At 45.5% G+C, this 21957-nt stretch overlaps 1 protein-coding gene across 1 annotated transcript in view; it reads right to left on the bottom strand.

Annotated features, from left to right (window-relative positions):
* Window positions 1-21957, bottom strand: part of LOC120981734 (NACHT, LRR and PYD domains-containing protein 9-like) — an 89759-nt gene that overhangs the window by 54794 nt on the left and 13008 nt on the right. The window contains exons 3-6 of the mRNA XM_040411421.1: window positions 21385-21548; window positions 20179-20350; window positions 18051-18116; window positions 13656-14272 (exon numbers count right to left, since the gene is read on the bottom strand). Coding sequence (XP_040267355.1) covers window positions 13656-14272; window positions 18051-18116; window positions 20179-20350; window positions 21385-21548 — 1019 coding nt within the window. The remainder of the gene's footprint in view (window positions 1-13655; window positions 14273-18050; window positions 18117-20178; window positions 20351-21384; window positions 21549-21957) is intronic.

The following is a 21957-nucleotide window of genomic DNA, read 5'->3' as shown; positions in this document are numbered from 1 at the left end:
TCCCTTTTTAACCCCTTAAGGACTCAGCCCTATTTCACCTTAAGGACTTGGCCATTTTTTGCAAATCTGACCAGTGTCACTAAGTGCTGATAACTTTAAAACGCTTTGACTTATCCAGGCCATTCTGAGACTGTTTTTTCGTCACATATTGTACTTCATAACACTGGTAAAATGAAGTAAAAAAATTCATTTTTATTTATAAAAAAAATACAAAATTTACCAAAATTTTCAAGTTTCAATTTCTCTACTTCTATAATACATAGTAATACCTCCAAAAATAGTTATTACTTTACATTCCCCATATGTCTACTTCATGTTTGGATCATTTTGGGAATGATATTTTATTTTTTTGGGATGTTACAAGGCTTAGAAGTTTAGAAGCAAATCTTGAAATTTTTCTGAAATTTTCAAAAACACAATTTTTAGGGACCAGTTTAGGTCTGAAGTCACTTTGCGAGGCTTACATAATAAAAACCACCCAAAAATGACCCCATTCTATAAAACTACAACCCTCAAGGTATTCAAAACTGATTTTACAAACTTTGTTAACCCTTTAGGTGTTCCACAAGAATTAATGGAAAATAGAGATACAATTTCAAAATGTCACTTTTTTGGCAGATTTTCCATTTTAATAATTTTTTTCAAGTTACAATGCAAGGGTTAACAGCCAAACCAAACGCAATATTTATGGCCCTGATTCTGTAGTTTACAGAAACACCCCATATGTGGTCGTAAACCGCTGTACGGGCACATGGCAGGGCGCAGAAGGAAAGGAATGCCATACGGTTTTTGGAAGGCAGATTTTGCTGGACTGTTTTTTTTTTACACCATGTCCCATTTGAAGCCCCCCTGATGCACCCCTAGAGTAGAAACTCCAAAAAAGTGGCCCCATTTTAGAAACTATGGGATAGGGTGGCAGTATTGTTGGTACTAGTTTAGGGTACATATGATTTTTGGTTGCTCTATATTACACTTTTTGTGCGGCAAGGTAACAAGAAATAGCTTTTTTGGCACCGTTTTTTTATTTTTTGTTATTTACAACATTCATCTGACAGGTTAGATCATGTGGTATTTTTATAGACCAGGTTGTCACGGATGCGGCGATACCTAATATGTATACTTTTTTTTTTATTTATGTAAGTTTTACACAACGATTTCTTTTTTGAAGCAAAAAAAAAATCATGTTTTAATGTTTCCATAGTCTGAGAGCCATAATTTTTTCAGTTTTTGGGCGATTACCTTGGGTAGGGTATGATTTTTGCGGGATGAGATGACGGTTTTATTGGCACTATTTTGGGGTGCGTGTGACTTTTTGATCTCTTACTATTACACCTTTTGTGATGCAAGGTGACAAAAAATGGTTTATTTAGCACAGTTTTTATTTTAAATTTTTTACGGTGTTCATCTGACGGGTTAGGTCATGTGATATGTTTATAGAGCCGGTCGATACGGACGTGGTGATACCTAATATGTATACCTTTTTTTTCCCCCTATTTTTTACCAATTTTTTTTACTTTATTTGGGGAAAATTACGTTTTTGTTTATTTTTTACTTGAAACTTTTAATTTTTTGGGGGGGAAACTTTATTTTTTCATCTTTTTTTTTCACTTTTTTTTTTGTCTTACTTTGGAACTTGAACTTTTGGGGGTCTAATCCTTTACAATGCATTCCAATACTTCTCTATTGGAATGCATTGGCTGTATGAGTAATACTGTGTGTATTACTCATACAGCTTCCGGCCTGTGAGATCCAGGGGGCTGGATCTCACAGGCTCGTCACTGGAAGGGACCCGATGGCACCGCCACACGCTGCCGCAAACCGCAAGTCTAAATTGACCTGCGGTTTGCTGCGATCGCCGATGCGGGGGGGAAGGTCACATGACCCCCCCCCCCCCCGGCGTTGTGTCAGGATGCCCACTGAATGATTTCAGCGCCGCAATGTAGTTTTAAAGTTAGGACGTACCGGTACGTCCTGGGTCCTTAAGGACTCGGGCAAACATGGCGTACCGGTATGTCCTAAGTCCTTAAGGGGTTAATACCTGGTTGCAAATCCTTTGCAGTCAATTACAGCCTGAAGTCTGGAACGCATAGACATCACCAGATGCTGGGTTTCATCCCTGGTGATGCTCTGCCAGGCCTCTACTGCAACTGTCTTCAGTTCCTGCCTGTTCGTGGGGCATTTTCCCTTCAGTTTTGTTTTCAGCAAGTGAAATGTATGCTCAATCGGATTCAGGTCCGGTGATTGACTTGGTCATTGCATAACATTCCACTTCTTTCCCTTAAAAAACTCTTTGGTTGCTTTTGCAGTATGCTTTGGGTCATTGTCCATCTGCACTGAGTTCTGAAGCATTTGGCTGAATATGAGCAGATAATATTGCCCGAACACTTCAGAATTCATCCTGCTGCTTTTGTCCAGCAGTCACATCATCAATAAATACAAGAGAAGCCAGTTCCCATTGGCAGCCATACATGCCCACGCCATGACACTACCACCACCATGCTTCACTGATGAGGTGGTATGCTTAGGATCATGAGCAGTTCCTTTCCTTCTCCATACTCTTCTCTTCCATCACTCTGGTACAAGTTGATCTTGGTCTCATCTGTCCATAGATGTTGTTCCCAGAACTGTGAAGGCTTTTTTAGATGTCGTTTTGGCAAACTCTAATCTGGCCTTCCTGTTTTGAGGCTCACCAATGGTTTACATCTTGTGGTGAACCCTCTGTATTCACTCTGGTGAAGTCTTCTCTTGATTGTTGACTTTGACACACATACACCTACCTCCTCGAGAGTGTTTATGATCTGGCCAGCTGTTGGGTGTTTTTCTTCACCAGGGAAAGAATTCTAAGGTCATCCTCCACAGTTATTTTCCGTGGTCTTCCGGGTCTTTTGGTGTTGCTGAGCTCACCGGTGCGTTCCTTTCTTTTTAAGAATGTTCCAAACAGTTGTTTTGGCCAGGCCTAAAGTTTTTGCTATCTCTCTGATGGGTTTGTTGTGTTTTTTCAGCCTAATGATGGCTTGCTTCACTGATAGTGACAGCTCTTTGGATCTCATCTGAGAGTTGACAGCAACAGATTCCAGATGCAAATAGCAGACTGGAAATGACCTCTGGACCTTTTATCTGCTCATTGTAATTGGGATAATGAGGGAATAACACACACCCTGGCTATGGAACAGCCGAGAAGACATTTGTCCCATTACTTTTGGTCCCTTAACAAGTGGAGGCACATATGCAAACTGTTGTAATTTCCTGCACCGTTCACCTAATTTGGATGTAAATACCTCAAATTAAAGCTGACAGTATGCAGGTAAAGCACATCTTGTCCGTTTCATTTCAAATCCACTGTGGTGGTGTATAGGGCCAAAATGTTACAATTGTGTCAATGTGTCGATTATGGACCTGACTGTATTGAGATTTTGGAAGCAAGAATAGTAAGGTGTGTTCAAAACCAAATTTTTGAGATTAATGGATACAATTTGGCTGGAGTTTAAAAAGATAATGGGAATACTTGAATATTTAGATTATACACCAATATGGAACAATATAAATCTTCACAGAAAATTTGACAATATCTCAATTGGAAGAGAAATGGAGTAAGTTTTTGAGTCACAATTTTTGATGGGGATATTTGGAAGTATTTTGGTACTGTTAGTAAAGGAGTATGGAATTTCACAGATTTTATAAATATCTGCAGTTAAGGATGCAGTTAGTTCATAGACTTCCCCAGATAGGTATAAAAAGCTCCTTCAGAAGGTATGAATCAACTTACTAAATAGTAAGGTAAAGGGAAATATACCCAGGAGATATAAGATATTATTTTAAAGCAAAATAGGGGAGCGGAAGGCGGTGCGTCCTGAGATAAAGTGGGACCATAAGGATATAGCCTTGTGGTTGAAGGTTACTGCGCCGTTTAGACAGGGCCAGTCCTTTCGGCGGGATTCAGGAGGTAGAGGGCAGACCAACGTTGCATCAGCCTCAGTGAAGGGCCTTTGTTTCGCATTTAATGACGGAACCTGTAAATTCGGAGCTAAGTGTAAATTTAACACGAGTGCTCGGTTTGTGGGGGTCCGCACGGAGCTGCGCGGTGCTTTAGGGGCAACAGACAGAGAGGGGGGGGACTTTCAATAGCCAAAGGGAAGACGCCGGTACGTCTGGGAAGGATGGGCCCGTTTCTAGACAGATATCCCGGATAGAGAAGCGGCAACGTTATTAGGGAAGGGTTTTCGGGGGGGGTTCTGTATCCCGTTTGTTCAGGGAGAGGCGATGTTGTTTAGAAGAAATTTGAGGTCGGCGTTGGAGCATCCAGAGGTAGTGGCAGAGAAACTTAGTAAAGAAGTCAGTCTAGGCAGGATTGCGGGACCATTTTTGGACCGCCATTGCCGAATTTGCGGGTGTCACCTTTGGGGGGTGGTTCCGAAGAAGGAGATGAATAAGTTTCGGCTTATTCATCATCTGTCTTTTTCCGAAGGGGATCGTCGGTCAATGACAGTATAGACCCGGCCTTGTGTTCGAGGTTTATACCTCATTTGACGTGGCAGTGGAGTGGGTTAAGAAGTTTGGGAGAGGGGCGCTGCTAGCAAAGACGGACATTGAGGCAGCGTTTAGGTTTACTGCCGGTACATCGGATTGTTTCCATCTGTTCGGTGTTTTTGGGAGGGGGGGATTTTTCGTAGAGGGTGTTTGCCAATGGGTTGTTCCTGTCGTGCGCATACTTCGAGGCGTTAGCCTCGTTCTTGGAGGGGACGGTGGCGGATTCGTCGGGTTGTGAATCTATCATTCATTACTGGACGATTTCCTGTGTATTGGTCCCCCGGGTTCTAGAGTGTGCGCATTGTTGTTACATACGTTGGAATCGCTGTTTGGGGTTTTGGGTCCTGTTGGCAAAGATAAGACGGTTAGGCCGATTACAGAGTTGAGTTTTTTAGGATAGTGATTGACACAGACAGGATGGAATGTAGATTGCCCTTAGATAAATTAGTTGATTAGAAAGGAGAGGTAGCGAGGGCGTGTCGTTTAAAAAAAATTACAGTTGCGGGAGCTTCAGTCGCTTCTTGGAAAGCTCAACTTCGCGTGCCTTATTATGCCCATGGGGAGGGTATTTTGTAAGAAGGTTGGCAATGACAACGGCGGGAGTGGTTTCGCCACATCACTACATTCGTTTAGGGAAGGAATTGAGAGCGGACTTGAAAGTGTGGAGTTAATTTCTGGAAAAATTATAACGGTCGCCTCTATTCATGGGTGATGTGGTGAACTCCTTTGATTTTGAGTTGTTTCCAGACGCGGCAGGGAGCGGGGGTTTTGGGGTTTATTGCAGGAGCAATGGTGTGCGGGTAGGTGGCCGGACAGCTGGGTTGAAAAAGGTTTTGGTAAAAAATTTGGCAATTGTTGGAACTTTTTCCAATAGTAGTGGCGGTGATATGTGGGGAGAGGTTTTTCGGGACCAAAAAGGTGCGGTTCCACTGTGATAACCTGGGGGTGGTGAAGGCGATAAATGGGTTGTCAGCCTCGTCGGTTTTGGTGGTGCGGTTACTGCAACGGCTGTGTTGGAGTGTCTGTCGCTCAATGCATGGGTGGGGCGGTTCATGTGCCAGGGGTTGACAACGGCATAGCTGACGCTCTTCTCGTTCACAGTGGGACCGTTTCTGGCAGCTGGCCCCAGAGGCGGAAGAATTTGGGAGGGAGTGCCCCGAGTTGTCTATGGGTGGTACTGGAAGAACCGTAACGGGTCTCATTAAGCATTGCTGGCGCCCGGCACGTGGGCGAACGAACTTGAAAGCGTGCAGTACTGGGAGGATTGGTGCAGTAAGTTGGGGGTTGGGGACGGGTGAGTTGGAGGTTCCGATGCTATTGTTTGTGGGCAAACTGTAGAGAGGAGGATTGGTCGGTGGCGAAGATGAACAGTTGCATGTCCGGGCCTGGCTTTTGGGTTTAAGTGTAGGAAGTGGCCAGATTTGACAAAGTCCTTTTTGGTGGTGCGGGCGCTGAAGGGGTGGCGTCGGGGCGCGGGCCGGGGAAGATAGCAGGAGACCAGTGTCCTTTGGGTTGTTGTTGAAGCTGGGGGCAGTTAGGGGAGGTTTGTAGTTCCGCCTCGGAGGAGCGGTTATTTAGATTGGCCTTTTCATTGGCGTTTTTTGGGGCTTTACGTTTTGGGGGGAGTTGGTTTGCCCGACGGTCCGGCGAGCAGGGCGGTTACAAAAGGGGGATGTAGGAGTTGTTCCGTGATAGGTTGGAATTCCTCATTCGCCGCTCTAAGACCAGATGCAGAGGGAAGGGGGCGGAGAGTAGTGCTGTTTTGCCGTTCCGGGTTGTGCGATGTGCCCCGGTTCAATGTCTGCGGGATTACTGGGGGGATAGGAGGAGCGGGCATTGCTGTTGTTAGTGCATAGGGACGACTCTTTTTTGTCTCGTTTCCAGTTTTTGTCAGTTTTTTCAAAATGTTTGGTTCGGCTGGGGTTGGGTCATGAAAGGTACTCGATTCATTCCTTTAGAATTGGGCAGCGACGGAGGCAGCGAGGTGGGGGTTGGGCGAACGAGATCATAAAACGAATTAACGAATTGGGCGATGGAGTCTATTAGTTTTAAATCCTACATTCGCTTGAATAGTTTGTAAGGGAACGGTCGAGGGTCAAATAAAGGGCGGTTTGTTGGGACATCTGAGTTGCTATTGCAGGATTGTTCTTGGTTTTGTTTTTTTCATTGCAGGTGCGGTGCCAGCCCTAGTGTGGATCCTCGGACATTTATGTCTTCTGGGGGGCCGTCCGTGCAGCGGTTCAGCCGGACGGTCAGCAGTTGGGGTTTTCAAGGTCCGTGGTGGTGGTAAGATGGCTGGGCGCAGGGGCATGGTTTGGGCAGGGGTGTTGCCAGAGATTCACCGGTTTGTGAGGCAGGATAGGGCACCCGAGGCGTTAGTACTGCATGTGGGCGGTAATGATCTGGCGGCACGGCCTTTCCGCGAGTTATTGCAGACATTAAAATTTGACCCGCTGAGGATATGGGCGTTGTTCCCACAAATGGTACAGTCTGGTCTGACATAGTCCCGAGGTTGGTGTGGAGGGGTGTCCGTTCAGTGGAGGGCGTGAACAGGGCGAGAGTCAAGGTGAACCGGGCAATGGGTCGATCCTGGCCAGGAATGGGGCGGTGAGCGGTGAGGCACATGGAACTCGAGAAGGGAGTGGGGGTTTTTTGGAGGTCTGACGGTGTGCACTTAAATGCAGTCGGTTTGGATATGTGGAACCTAGCGATACAGGAGGGTATCAAGTGGCTTTGAGGTATGGAGGGACGCGCAGACTTAAGGGGTCAAGTCTCCGCTCAGTGGTGGGGGAGGTCTTGAAGTTGGACTCCCAGTGGTGGCGGATTTAAAAGGGGCCATTCAGTGGTGCTTCTGAGCTGGTGGGCGACGCTGGAGGCAAGATGGCTCACCCCGGTGGGTATTGCAGTTGTTTGGGGCTTCAGGGACCCTCCCCTCGGAGGGAATTGTTATTTAATATATGTTCATGGTTTTTATATGTTTTGTATGTTAATAAAAAAACGGCTGCTGTGGCCGATTTATTCCAAACCCGGTGTCTGAGTTTCATTAAGGAATGTTGGGATAGAACACTGGGGGGAGGTAATTTATTGGGGGGAGGGGGGTAAGTTGAGGAATAGGGGAGGATTACAGGGGTCGGACGGTAGGTAACCCAATACCACCGTCATGTTATATTCTGCAAAATTGCGGGTGGTTGCAAAAGATAAGACTCATATGTTTGATAATTCGGAAGATGCTTGCCAATGGCTAGATGCGCATGAGATTTGCGTGGGAATACTTAAGTTCATTGTGTGCCTTCAACAATGCTTAATATCTACATCAGTTTTCTTGCAGGAATTAATGTGGTTATAATAGTAGAATTGCCATGCTGCTTATTAGTTCACAAATTCTTGCAGCAAGGCTGCTTATGAAAATAATGGGAAGAAAAATTATAACAGTTGTCCAGAAATTACCTACTGTAAATAAGAGTCACATACCACTGTTAGTTATAATGTTTACATCTCTGTAATAGCAGGGAGTAGGAGATTGGTAAAAACATATGCTTTGCCAGAGTTCAAAGCCAAGTATTCTTACTGTAATAGTTGACCTATTGACAGTTTTGGTTGCTTGCTATATTAGAGTTCAGGTATTTTTGATACCCCAGTTCTCCTCTTAATAGGAGAAATGTCTGTTTGTTCTACTGTTTTATGTTGGGAAATGGGTGAGTTTGTTGGAGTACTTGAGACAGATGACGAATGGTATATAAGGCCTTGTATTATCGATATAAGAGAGAGATCGAAGTGATAGCCGACTACAATTTTGGAATAGGCTTGAAGATGGGGACCTTAAGGTTACAGCTTGGAATCTACAGGGGATGGGCCAAACTGCTAAGCGTAATGCTATACTTCATGCTTTGCAAGTCCATCAGCCAGCTATTCTCTGTTTATCTGAAACCCATATTACTTCAGATAAAACACATCTTTTACACAGAGCATGGCTGGCACATGAATTTCATTCAACATATTCCACCCAATCAAGGGGTGTTTGTGTCCTTGTACATAGGAGTCTTCCATTCACTTCTAATGAAGTATTCATTGATGCTGAGGGACGATTCATATGTCTTCATTGTACTATATTTCAGTTCCGAATGATATTGGTCACTGTATATATTCCCCCTCCATACTCAAGTGAAATATTGAAAAAAGTGTTAAACTTTACTGCTAAATATCCGGGTGTTCCTATTCTAATGGTAGGGGATTTTAACATGTATCTTGATAAAGCCCTTGACAAATTTCATCCAGGAGGGGGGACTTTGGAATCATCTCCTACCTCACTGAGCAGGTTACTGATGGAAATTGACCTCTGTGATATTTGGAGAATAAAACACCCAGGAGTACAACAATACTCATGCTACTCCTCCTCACATAACTCTTTGTCCAGAATTGATTTAATATTGGGATCCCCTGCATTATTGGATAAGGTGAGAGAAGCTTCCTATCTTCCTAGGAGTATCTCGGACCGTTCACCAACCTTAGTGGTATTGGAGTTGGGAAATGTAAAACAAGGCCCGAGGCCTATGTGGCGTTTGAACCCATTCTGGCTTCAGCTGGTAGACACGGGGGACAAAATATCTGAATGCTTAAAAGAATTCCTTGACATTAATGTTGGCTCAGCCAATTTATCAATGGTATGGGAAGCCTTAAAGGCAAATGTAAGAGGGGTATATATTAAAGAAATTAGTATACACAAATCTAAAAACAAGGCCCTTTCAATTGAAATGTCTAATAGGGTGCTGGAAACTGAAGTTAAATACATTGCCAATCCGACACCAGAGAATACTAATAATTGGATTGAAGCCAAGATCTGCTGAAAGAACATCTGATTGATAAGGCAGAAGCTAAATGTTTTTTTTAGGGCACAGAAATATTTTATGGAGGGTGAGAAGCCAGTCTCCAGTCTACATACAGACTACAGGACATCAGCAGAGCTGTTCCATGCAGTTCTCCTTCTTAAACTCCGCCATCTTTGTGCAAGTCTATCTGGTGAGAGAAATCTACCTCTGTCTCAGGGATATTATGTTATGCAGTGCTGTTTAGCTAGGTAAAAGTGTCACTTAGGGAGTTATTTCTGTTAGCTAGCCATGCAATCTATGTATAGGTAGCCATTTTGGACATATGCTCAGTGTTATGCAAATGTTATAATACATGATGTTCTATGCTTTCTGCTGATTCATAATATGCCTTATGTCATTTGTATTCTTATAATTTTACCAATTCACAATCCTGTTGACCAATAACCAAGTTAGACTACAGAAAACAGTCCTCTTATTTGGAAGACAGGAATGGTTTATGCTGAATGTCAGACTGCACACTGTCTGAATGAGTATGAAGACAGAACAAAGATCATCAAGCAGCCGTCTCTTTTTACCAGATGAAAATGGATGACATTAGAGGAAAATTAAAGAGGTTATCGGAGTATGCCGCACAATCGCTGCGGGTAATAATCCCTGGCTGGGATCACGTTATAATCCCAGGCTGGGAACCTGTCACGGCGTGGTGCGGAAGGGAAACTCCACACCAAACACAAGAGGAAGGGAGAAGGTATCAAGCCTGAATACTAGGGAAAGGGGAAAGTTCACCACCTAATAAAACCATAATCCCAGCCCTGACTGCATTCAGAATGAACAGACCTTAAAAAGGTAGGAATGTTCATCCGCCGGAACCTAGGAGCTAGGCTCACCCTGAATGACCCTGAAGATAGTGACAGGGCTACAAACGACCCATTCCTTCCAAGCTGAAGGACCAGGAGTCTACCTCAGGCCTAATACCAAAAGACGGGGAGATATAACAAACAAAATACAAATATGGAACACAAGACTTAACTTCAAGTAGAACAATGGCTGCACTAGGGAACTCAGCAGAGATCCAACAACAGCTAGCTTGAAGTCCAAGGAAAGAATCTATAATCCGCACCCCAGAGAGGGAGAGACCACACACACCACACCTGAAGCAAGAGGTGTGGCCATTACCAAAACAACACAAATCCAAATTGATCCACAAGGAACTTGTAAGATCAACGTGTCGCCAGTCTTTCTGATCTCCTGGCACCTGTCATGAAAACGTTCGTGATAGAACCCCTTAGATGCCGTAGTGAAATATGGCCACGGCATCTGGGAGGTTAAAAACCAGGAGCTCCCGGCCATGCTAGCTAGTATCGGGGGAGCCGGAGTGTGTTTGCGGCAGCCTCTGACCTCCTGAGTGATGAGGCTGACACACATTAGTTCCTATTGACAGCTCCATAGGAACATAGTATAATGCGCATAGACTCCAATGCTAATGGTTGTAATGATTGCTTGTTAAAGGCTGGTGCCTCTACGTAACTGGGGCGGATCCACCGCCAGTGCAGGGCTTTATTAAGACCAGCATCTAAAATGCCGGGCTTAATAAATGTGCCTCTAAGTGTTACTATATCAACTACCTTCTTTTGTCGGCCTGCATGGTTTCTGCCTCCATTCATCTCAACAGGAGGCAGCACTGAAGCTTGCAGAGCGGCAGTTAAAAGTTGCACCAAGAATGGACATTTCACTTCTCAGCCCTGCCTCCCATTCAGATGAATGGGAGGCAGAAACCATGCAGCAGCTCCACAGGCAAAATCACAGTGAACAGGCACTTCTAAGTTTTTTTTTTTACACTTTTTTTAAAAGTCCCACATGGGGTCAGATTGCTATTACAATACACTGAAACTGTCATCTATTGCAGTGTATTGTATCTGCCAGTTTTACACTGACATTTGGCCTCTTCAGACCCTTTTTAAGGCCTCCAACTGCCATGACAACCATCGGGACCCAGCAATTGCATTACAGAAGCCCATTGGGGTAGAGAGGGAGATTGCTGCCTTTTAAACCCCTTAGATGCAGCAGTTACTGCAGACCTTGACATCAAAAGGGTTAAAGAGGACCTTTCACCTCTCCTGTAATACCTGTTTTAATAGCTTCATGCATTCCCCATGTAATAACAGCTCTGGAGCATCTACTCTTATGGCTCTATGTTGTGCCGTTCCTTTATTATTTCAACTAGAAGTTATAACTGAATTGCTATTAGCCTTTAGTAAGGGTACAGAGGGGAGGTAACAAGTTGGGGGCGTGTACCTGCGCAGACTCACTCTATCCAATCTGTGCTGCCATGTTGAGACTGTGCAGGGACACACCCCCAACTAGTTACCCCCCTCTGTACTCTTACTGACGGCTAATAGCAATTCAGTTATAACTTCTAGTTGAAATAATAAAGGAACGGCACAACATACAGACATAAGAATAGATGCTCCAGAATTGTTATTACATGGGGAATGCATAAAACTATTAAAACATGCATGTCATGGGTGGTGAAAGGTCCTCTTTAAAACGGCCAAGATCAGCATTACCGCTGATCATGGCCGTTAAAGCAGGGTGTCAGTGGTATGTTAGAGCTGACACCCTTCTGATGGTGGCAGCTCTGTTTCCGAGCCGCTCCCATCTCCATGCTGTAAGAGTACGCCATTGTGCGTAAATGTTCAGCTTGCCATCCCATAGATTTACAGCAGGGAGCGGGATGAGGTTAAAGAGCTTTTGAAATGAAAAACGATATAGAAGATGATGCACAAGAGCAAATTTAGACAGCTATTACTAAAATAAAAAGGAGTTGATGTCCCCGTTCCATATGGTTTCTCCAGTGCTTATTATAAAAAAAGTTACCATAGGAGACTATGAAAAAGACTACAATACTCACTGTAATGTCTCTATCCTGCAGGCCGGACTGGACAGAGCCTCCATCAAGTCACTGAAGTGAGGACCAGACAGACGGTTACCAGACAGGTCGAGTATCTTCAGGGACCGGTTATTCCTTATCACAGAAGCCAACTGGATGCAAGCAATATTTTGAAGATTATTGTTGCCTAAGCTGCAAATAAAAGTAGATATGAATACTGAAGCTTCAAAATTCCCCACACATGTTATGCAAGAAAAATACAGTTAAAAATTAGGATAATTGTCAGATCCTGAATACCACAAGAACGATAAAATATAATTCGTATTTTACCTCAGATCCTGCAGGTTATGTAACGCTGGAGCAAGTCTTTCTAATCCTTCATTGTCTAAGGAACAGGTCTGTAGATTGAGTTTTTCTATATTTGTGCAGGTGTCCAGAGTAAATGCTAACACTCTGCAGTCTAGAGCCGACATACGAACAAGAGAAAAGTCAAGACTTCTGTGTGATTGTAGTGATTCCAGCACCAGAGCCTTATTCCGGGATTCATACAGATAGAAAAATGTACTGAGAAGATGTCGTTTGTTGTCCTTCCTTTCCATCAGCCTCTGTTCTTCTAGAGTGAGGTCCTTCAGCCAAGTGATGACATCTATAGATGTCTGAGTTGCTCGTCTGTCCAGGTATCCAGTTAGCATTGACCTGGTGGAGCCGTCTGATAGACCACACAGGAAACGGAGGAACATCTCACCCCGTCCATCAGGATAGGATTTGGCTTTATTTAGTGATTTCTGTAACTTCTCAGGAGAATAGTCCACATAATGCACCAAGGCAGAGAAGAATTCCTGAACAGTGAGATGTAAGAAGGAATAGGACACAGGTTCCTCCGATTCCATCAGAAAACTTGATAAGAGCTTTGACTTATTGTCCACATGGAAACAGTCCAGATCTCGTTCATCAAAGATAAGCCTGTGATTCATGACTCCATGTTCTGCCATCCATCCCATGGACTGCAGGATCTTCTGAGCGTCACTTTTGTCCAGGCAGTGATTGGACAGGATGTTGGCGACAAATATCGCAAAGAGCTGGGTGACGGTTTTGGGTAATAATGACGCCGGCTGATCACTACTTGTTGGCTGGAAGCTCCTGGATAATACTGTACAGATGATCCAGCAGTAGGACGGGAGGTAACAGAACGTGTACAGGGTGTCATTCTGCTTCACATAATTAAAAGCCTTTTCTGCCAGTTCAGGGTCGGGGAAGAAGTTTTGAAAGTACATCCGTCGTTCTTCTGGTAAAAACCCAGTGATTTCTACTATTCTCTGGAAAACTCTACAATCAATTGATGCCAGTCTGGTTGGACGATTGGTCATTAGGACAGAACAACCATCAAGAAGAGACTTTCTCACCAAACTAACCACAATCTGACCACAAGGTACGGGCTGTTTAGGACTAGAGCACAAGTGACGTGATGAGAAATCCATGTTATGAAGACTTTCATCTAAACTATCAAATATAAAGAGAAGTTTTTCTGGTTCCTGTAAGATGTTACTAAGCTGCTCCTCCAGATATGGGTACTGATGAAGGATTAGAGCCTCCAGACTAACTTTATCCAGTCTGTTGAGTTCTCGGAATTTGAAGAAAAAGACAAAGGAGAATCTTTGATAGACATCCCCCTTCACCCAGTCATGGACAACCTTCTGCATCAGTGTGGTCTTCCCTACACCGGGCACTCCGCTCACCATTACCATATGTGGCACTTGTTCGGATCGGTGGCACCAGCGGAACAGTTTGTTGGGGGAAATGCGTAGTAATTCATTTTGTTTTCTCTTTAAGTATTCCTCATGTTTTACCCCGGTCTCTATGAGCTCATTCTCAGAGCGTTCTCTGAAGTGATCAGTGGAGACAATGATGAGGTTGACATAACGTGTAGAGAATGGAAAACTCTCCTCTCGCTGGTCACATCTTGGAGGTTTGTTCTCTAGAAGTTTCTCAGTTCTTTCATGTAAATGTTTCTTGTGACGGATCTGGAATTCTATAGAAAATAGGAAAATAAAAGGTGAAGATAAGAAGCTGAAACAGAACTAAATATCTTGATGAAGAAATGGCAGATATCTGTACATTGCTGAATTTTCCAGCTCCTTTTGGCCACATGACTTTTCTAGACACATTGGAGCGGATTTACTAATAGTGTCTGAAAGTAAGACAGTGTGAACTAAGACCAGACCGTCTGACACTGCTCCAGATTTATCACACACAACACCAAGGGCACCACAAACCAGGGAGACCCCAAACCAGGGTTTGCCACGAGGGGGACAAATGGTGCTCTATTCACTGTGCACGGTCCAATGAGTACCAGGGAGGACCATAGCCACGGTGAGTACTAGTACCACCATCACACACATTCTCACCTTCCGCCCGGGCCACCGCTGCATGTAACTAACTAGAATACTAGGTGTGGTGGTGCTGTACGGTGTAATTTACATGAAATGCAGTCAGCATGTCATAGAGCAGGAGGAGCTGAGCAGATTGGTGTATAGTTTATGGGAAAAGATCCAGTAAAACTTGTACTTTATTTATTAAAAGCAGCACTGTCAGCATGATCAACCCTACTAAACCAGACATAGTGCCTGGTAGGGTTGATCATTCTGTACAAATTATATAATTTTTTTCAATGTATTAATAATGCATAGAAATCATTACTTTTATAAATATGCAAATTACTTTGAGTACTTTCACACTAGCGTTATTATTTTCCGGTATTGAAATCCGGTAAAGGGTCTAAATACCGGAAAAAAACGCTTCAGTTTTGTCCCAATGCATTCTGAATGGAAAGCAATCCGTTCAGTATGCATCAGGATGTCTTCCGTTCCGTCCCATGTACAGTATTTGACCGGACAAAATACTGCAGCTTGCTGTGGTATTTTTTACGGCCAAAACTCCGGAACACTACCGCACTTGCTGGATCCGGCATTAATTTTCATTGAAATGTATTAACGCCGGATCCAGTACCAAGTGTTACGGAAATTTCCGCATCGCCGTATCCGGTTTTCCGGTCTGCGCATGTGCAGTTCTTTCTAGCTTTGAAAAAATTCAATACCGGATCAGTTATTCCGGCTGATACCGGAAAGACGGATCCGGTATTTCAATGAATAAGTCCGGATCCAGAAAAAATATATATATCCGTTTGGATACAGATTTCCAGATCCGGCAACGGAACTGCCTGCTGGATTCTAACAACGCTAGTGTGAAAGAACCCTTAGTTGGAACACTGAGGGGTGTGCTGTAGCGCTATAAGCACCCCTGGTGCGCTGAACACTTGTCACGGACGTATAGTTGTTTGACCGTGACGCGGTTGCCGTGCAGACTGGTTGCCGGGGGCAATGTGTAGTTTTCAGTTTGCACGCGCACTTCCCCTTTAAGGTGTGTCTCCCTGCTGTTTTGTGAGCGAGGGGTTAATCTTCTAGCTGGTGGGGATTTAGGTGTGTCTTGGATGTGGCCACTTTGTGGATATTACCTGTGGCTTCCTGGCTGGAGTCAGTGGTACTCCAGGCTTGTTTGGTGTTGGAGCTCTGCTCCTCTCCTGGGTGAATCTGCCCTGTCCTTGAGGGCCACCTTGTTGGACATAAATTGACTCCCCTTGTATCCTCACCTTGTTGTATGTCTGGTGTGGGTTTATGTTCTGGGTGTGGTGTATGTCTAGTGTGTTGTTACATGTCTGGTTTGTTGATGTTGTGTCCAGCATGTCTGCTAGACATTTTCCCTGTCTGTTGTGGCCTCCGGAAGGGGGTCTCATGGTTTCCCAGAGGGCTGAACCAAATGTCAAGTCTGTGAGCTGTTGCTGGAGTGCTGGTTCCTGTGTGCCAGTATGTACTGCATCCATTTGGTGTTTGGATCGCAGTGAGTTCATATGGGTTCCAGTTTACCTTGGTGTGGTCTTCTGTTGTGCCGTCCAGAAGCTGCGGCAGGTAAGTTACCATGCCTTCCTTGGTTCTTGGTTCAGTGGTTATCCCCGCCACTGGATACTTACCTGCCGTTCTACTTGGCTTCCTCTTTTTGCTACTGGGCCGATTGAGACTCCTGTTCTTCCGTGTCTTGGAAGAACAGGTCGTCTCTCCCTGCTCCTATGTGAGGGATTATCAGTGGTATGAGCCGTCCTACCATCCAGGTCCGCTCATGCGTTGAGGAGTTAGGGCGAGGATCAGGGACACTTTAGGAGGTGACCTGCTCTTTGATTCCGACATCCTGGCCTAGCTGCTTCCCTACATACCCATCATCGTACGGTGGGGAGTTTACCCCCCACTCCCCACCGTGACAGCACTGCACCCCGACATTTCATTGATAGAGCCAGACACCTTATCTTTCCCTGTCTTCTGCACCTGAGTACTACCTCCAAATGTCTGCGCCTGTACTACAGCTTTGCTGATGCTTACCGAGCATTTCATATCCATACCGCACAGGAGCAGGCGACCTCATTTAACCCAGAAGCGATCCTCCTCTCTCTCTGTAGCCAGGGACGCCTCTACTTCCGCGTTTATGTCATCAGCACCTGCATCGGTCAGCAAGCAGCAGAAGAGCTATAGCAGAAGTGCAGACTTTTGGAGGGTTAATCATGCTGACAGGGTCGCTTTAAAATCATACTCATTCTGGGCTGTGAAGTCAAGAAGGTGGTTCTATCAGTGATTAACAGTTTTCTTTCCATAAGGAGGAGGTCCTATCAGGGACTGACAGCCTTCCCTCTATGAGGAGGAGGTCCTATCAGGGACTGACAGCCTTCCCACTATGAGGAGGAGGTCCTATCAGGGACTGACAGCCTTCCCTCTATGAGGAGGAGGTCCTATCAGGGACTGACAGCCTTCCCTCTATGAGGAGGAGGTCCTATCAGGGACTGACAGCCTTCCCTCTATGAGGAGGAGGTCCTATCAGGGACTGACAGCCTTCCCTCTATGAGGAGGAGGTCCTATCAGGGACTGACAGCCTTCCCTCTATGAGGAGAAGGTCCTATCAGTGACTGACAGACTTCCCTCTATGAGGAGGAGGTCCTATCAGGGACTGACAGACTTCCCTCTATGAGGAGGAGGTCCTATCAGTGACTGACAGCCTTCCCTCTATGAGGAGGAGGTCCTATCAGGGACTGACAGCCTTCCCTCTATGAGGAGGTGGTCCTATCAGTGACTGACAGCCTTCCCTCTATGAGGAGGAGGTCCTATCAGTGACTGACAGCCTTCCCTCTATGAGGAGGAGGTCCTATCAGTGACTGACAGCCTTCCCTCTATGAGGAGGAGGTCCTACCAGGGACTGACAGCCTTCCCTCTATGAGGAGGAGGTCCTATCAGGGACTGACAGCCTTCCCTCTATGAGGAGGTCCTATCAGTGACTGACAGCCTTCCCTCTATGAGGAGGCGGTCCTATCAGTGACTGACAGCCTTCCCTCTATGAGGAGGAGGTCCTATCAGTGACTGACAGCCTTCCCTCTATGAGGAGGAGGTCCTATCAGTGACTGAGAGCCTTCCCTCTATGAGGAGGAGGTCCTATCAGTGACTGACAGCCTTCCCTCTATGAGGAGGAGGTCCTATCAGTGACTGACAGCCTTCCCCCTATGAGGAGGAGGTCCTATCAGGGACTGACAGCCTTCCCTCTATGAGGAGGAGGTTATACTGAATCGTCACAGAAAACGATATATGAATCTGCTCCGCTCCTCCTGCTCTATAACAACCCGCTGCAGTCCAAACACCATGTTCTATGTGACAGGTGTAATGTAATGTAAACTATGAGCAGTTTTATTATAATAGGTCTATATAAATCTCACTTACCTTTGAGTTGTGGGGACAGTTGGTGTCCATATTCATCCAGCAGGATTTGCTCCACCAGAGTGTCACCTAATAAGAAATGATACAGACGTCATCAGTGCTGGACGTAGACATATAATGTACAGGAAATATCACATTTTACAGGGACCGGACGAGGTCTAATGGTCCTAAATGTACAGCTGTGAAATAGTGTCCATGTCCCCCACACTGTGCTAGTCACTGTGTATGGTCACATTGTGGTGGTCATTGTATGTCCTGGCATTGTGATGGATACAGTGTGAATGTGCGAGGGTGCTAGATGGAAGGCCACAGAGGAGTGTGTTACAGTATTCTAGGTGGGAGATGATGAGGGCATGTACAAAATTTTTGCAGATTAATGGTTCAGGAATGTGCAAATTCAAGAGATATTTTTGAGTTGGAGGTGGCAGGTGATGGGCTGGTTGGTGATGGGCTTGGATGTGCGGTTAGAAGGACTTGTGAGGACTTGGTTGACCGAGGAGTGTGTGCAGCCATTGACCATGATAGGTCTGTTGGGGGGATTGAGTGAGATGGGGGAAACATGATAAATTCTGTTTTATCCATGTTAATTTTAGAAAGCAAGAGCAGAAAGAAGATATAGAAGATAGGCATTGTGCGATTCTTGATAGTAAGGTGGTGATGTCTGGAAAAGAGAGGTAAATGTGTGTAGCATAAAAGTGATACTGAAATCCATGGGACTCCATGAGCTGTCCCTGGCCAAAGGTGTAGATTGAGAAGAGCAGGGGTCCTAAGACAGAGCCTTAAGGGACACCAACAGAGTGGGGACGAGACGAGGAGGTGGTGTGCAAGTGGGAGACACTAGATGTCCAGTATGTGAGGTATGATGTGATCCAGGAGAGGGCCAGGTCTGTGATGCCAAGAGATGAAAGAGTTTGTAAGAGAAGGGAGTGGTCGACGGCAGGGGCGGATTGCCAATGTATTGTATCGGGGAACTTCCCGGTGGGCCGGTGGTGCCCAGCTATTCTTTTAAACACTTGCAGCCAGCGCCAATACACATACCGCCGGCTGCACTGGCTGACAAAGATCCCGGCTGCTGCGCTGCTCAGTCCCGACTGTCTGACACTTCTGGGGCTATACGTTTGTGTGGAGGTGGGTGGTGGTTGAGACCGTGTGGTGTGCGCAGTGTCAGTGATTTACCGAGTGACTCAGTCACTGCCTGCCAGCCCTGCTGCGCTACACTGACTGGACTTAGTTTGGGTGGGCTCGGCCCCTCGGGTGTGTGAGATCTCTCACCTCGCTGCCGCTCTGACCCTAGGCTGCCCGAGTGAGTTTGACACTTCCAAGTGTGAAGTTCCACACAAATGAGATTATGGGGCTGGCTGGCGTGCACAATGTCAGCTAAACTATTCAGACATGGCACGTGCCGGCCCTAGTGATGTGACCCTGTGCATGCTGCCTGTATGCTGCTGTGAGAAGTGATCTGGACAGTAGGGTGGAAAGGCTTTCCTCTGTAATGGTGGAGAAGCAGGTTTGGGGGAAGGGAGATGAGTAGTTGTGTAGAGGGGCTGTGGGGACTGTAGGCTGAAGCTTCTCTGATGTCTGCGGCATAGTCCTCAGCTGAGATGAAGGGTGAGGGTGGAGGCACTGGGGGACGGAGAAGAGTCACAAGGGTTAAACCGTTGTCTAGGGTTGTGATACAGAGAAGATATGATGTGAAGTAGGTCTGTTTTGCAGCAGTGAGTGCGGACTTGAAGTTGAGAAGGGATTGTTTGTATGTGATAAAGTATAGAGGGGTATTGTGGTGGTCACTATGAGGACACTGTGATGGTCACTGTATGTGACGGTCATTACATGAGGGACCCTGAAGCCTCATCGGCAATTGCTGCTATCATTTATACATGTTTGTCATGTTCACATTGAGTAACTTTTAGGCTATTTTTTAATATCACCTGTGGCTCGTTTTGGCATCAAACCCTAATCCAGACCCAAATCAATTCAGGCCACAGGCAAGACCTAAACTTCACACCCCAGACTAGACTCCAAAATTGGTTCAGATCCCTAATAAATCCAGAGGGAGATCTTTATTACTGTGGACAATGTAAGTCATGAAGACCTCTATATCATGGGTGACACGTCTGATACACGATGTTACCTCTATGACGGAGTTCCTTCAGTACAGCGTCCAGGCCGGGGGAACCATGACGTCTCCGTAATACATAGAGACTGACCCACAGTCCTATCACAGCTTCTCTTCCTAGGTAATATATATCCTGTAGTAAAGTCCGCGCCAATCTTCTTCTATCATCTTCTAGACTGTGGTATTTCTAGAACCCAAGAAAGATCAAGCATAAGGTGCGTTATACACAGATACATAACACAAAGGGTTAACACACTGCAGATATTACATGTCTGTCTTCTCTATGTGTTGTCCAGCGAAAGAGAAATCTATGGGATAGTTGTGGAGAAAATCCTTCCTGAATCCACAAGTAACAGATTATTTCCAGGATGTAGTGACCCCTAATGTACGTGTGCGGGGGAGGGGATAAATCCTCCACAATACTGGATTATACACTTCTGGGGGGGTCTCCATCAGATATGAGCTGCTGTCTATTATTACACTGGAAGTTGTCCAACATCTTAAGCTACTTTCACACTGGCGTTTTGGCTTTCCGTTTGTGAGATCCGTTTCAGGGCTCTCACAAGCGGTCCAAAACGGATCCGTTTTGCCCTAATGCATTCTAAATGGAGAAGGATCCGCTCAGAAGGCATCAGTTTGCCTCCATTCTGTCTCCATTCCGCTTTGGTGTCCGTCTGACGAAACTGAGCCAAACGGATCTGACACAATATGGCGCAATAGAAAACGGATCCGTCCCCCATTGACTTTCATTGGTGTTCAAGATGGATCCGTTTTGGCTATGTTAAAGATAATACAAACGGATCCGTTCTGAACGGATGCAGACGGTTGTATTATCTGAACGGATCAGTCTGTGCAAATCTATGACGGAGCCGCACCAAACGCGAGTGTGAAAGTCGCCTTACTCTGACGTATGAAGCACAGTTGTCATTCAGCCTCTTGTAGACAGCAGGATGGTGACATGAATGTTGCGCAGGGGATGTGGATCTGATGTGTCACTTGAACAGATTTGGCTTGGGGTAACTCCTAATGGTGTCATCTAATCAGCCCCCCTGGTCTTCACCCTTTAACCCCTATACAGGGGAACCATCAGGCCGCTACCTCCTGGAGTAGTCTCTGTGGCGGGCATCAACCACCAGTATAAAAGTGAGGTAAACTGTGCCTGTACCACGTGATATCACTTGGGGCATTTATATACAACACCGGCGGCTCATGTCCTCTCACCTCAGTATCCGGGAGATTTCGGGACTGTAGCTCACGCAGAAGTGGTTGAAGACTCGTGTTCTCCACAATGTGGAGCAGATCCTCCTGGAAATATTCATACGTCATCCTCAGGAGGTGATCTTCACACTGACGGAGCTGCTGGTAGAACTGCCGGGTCTCATCATCTAAGAAACGGAGGAGACACAAGAATGAAGTCGTCTAGAACATGGAGGAGACTGATGGCAGTTTATGTGGAATATTCCTGTCCTGGAGCATTTTACAGGTTTCCACTAATGAGAAATCCACAACCCCCTGTAATTCCCCAGCAAAATCCCTGCAGGACACATTCACAGGAGACATCTTTACATTGATTTCAGTATTTCTATACATGGAGATACATGGCAGATGTCAGTCACTGGTGAGAAGCGAGGGGAACGCTCCTCTTATTCAAGAGAGAACCAGTCTCTATAATACACTGCCCTCAGAGGGAGTCGGTCAGCGGTTCTGTCAATACTAAATTGGGCTCCCGGCATCCGGTTTGGTGGGTACACCTCTGCCATCATTTGTACCGCTGCCTCATGTATATTTACCGCT

The sequence above is a fragment of the Bufo bufo genome, chromosome 11 (assembly GCF_905171765.1).
Source record: "Bufo bufo chromosome 11, aBufBuf1.1, whole genome shotgun sequence".
NCBI lineage: Eukaryota > Metazoa > Chordata > Amphibia > Anura > Bufonidae > Bufo > Bufo bufo.
Note: the sequence above shows the minus strand (reverse complement) of the source record. Positions and strands in the feature narration are given on the sequence as shown.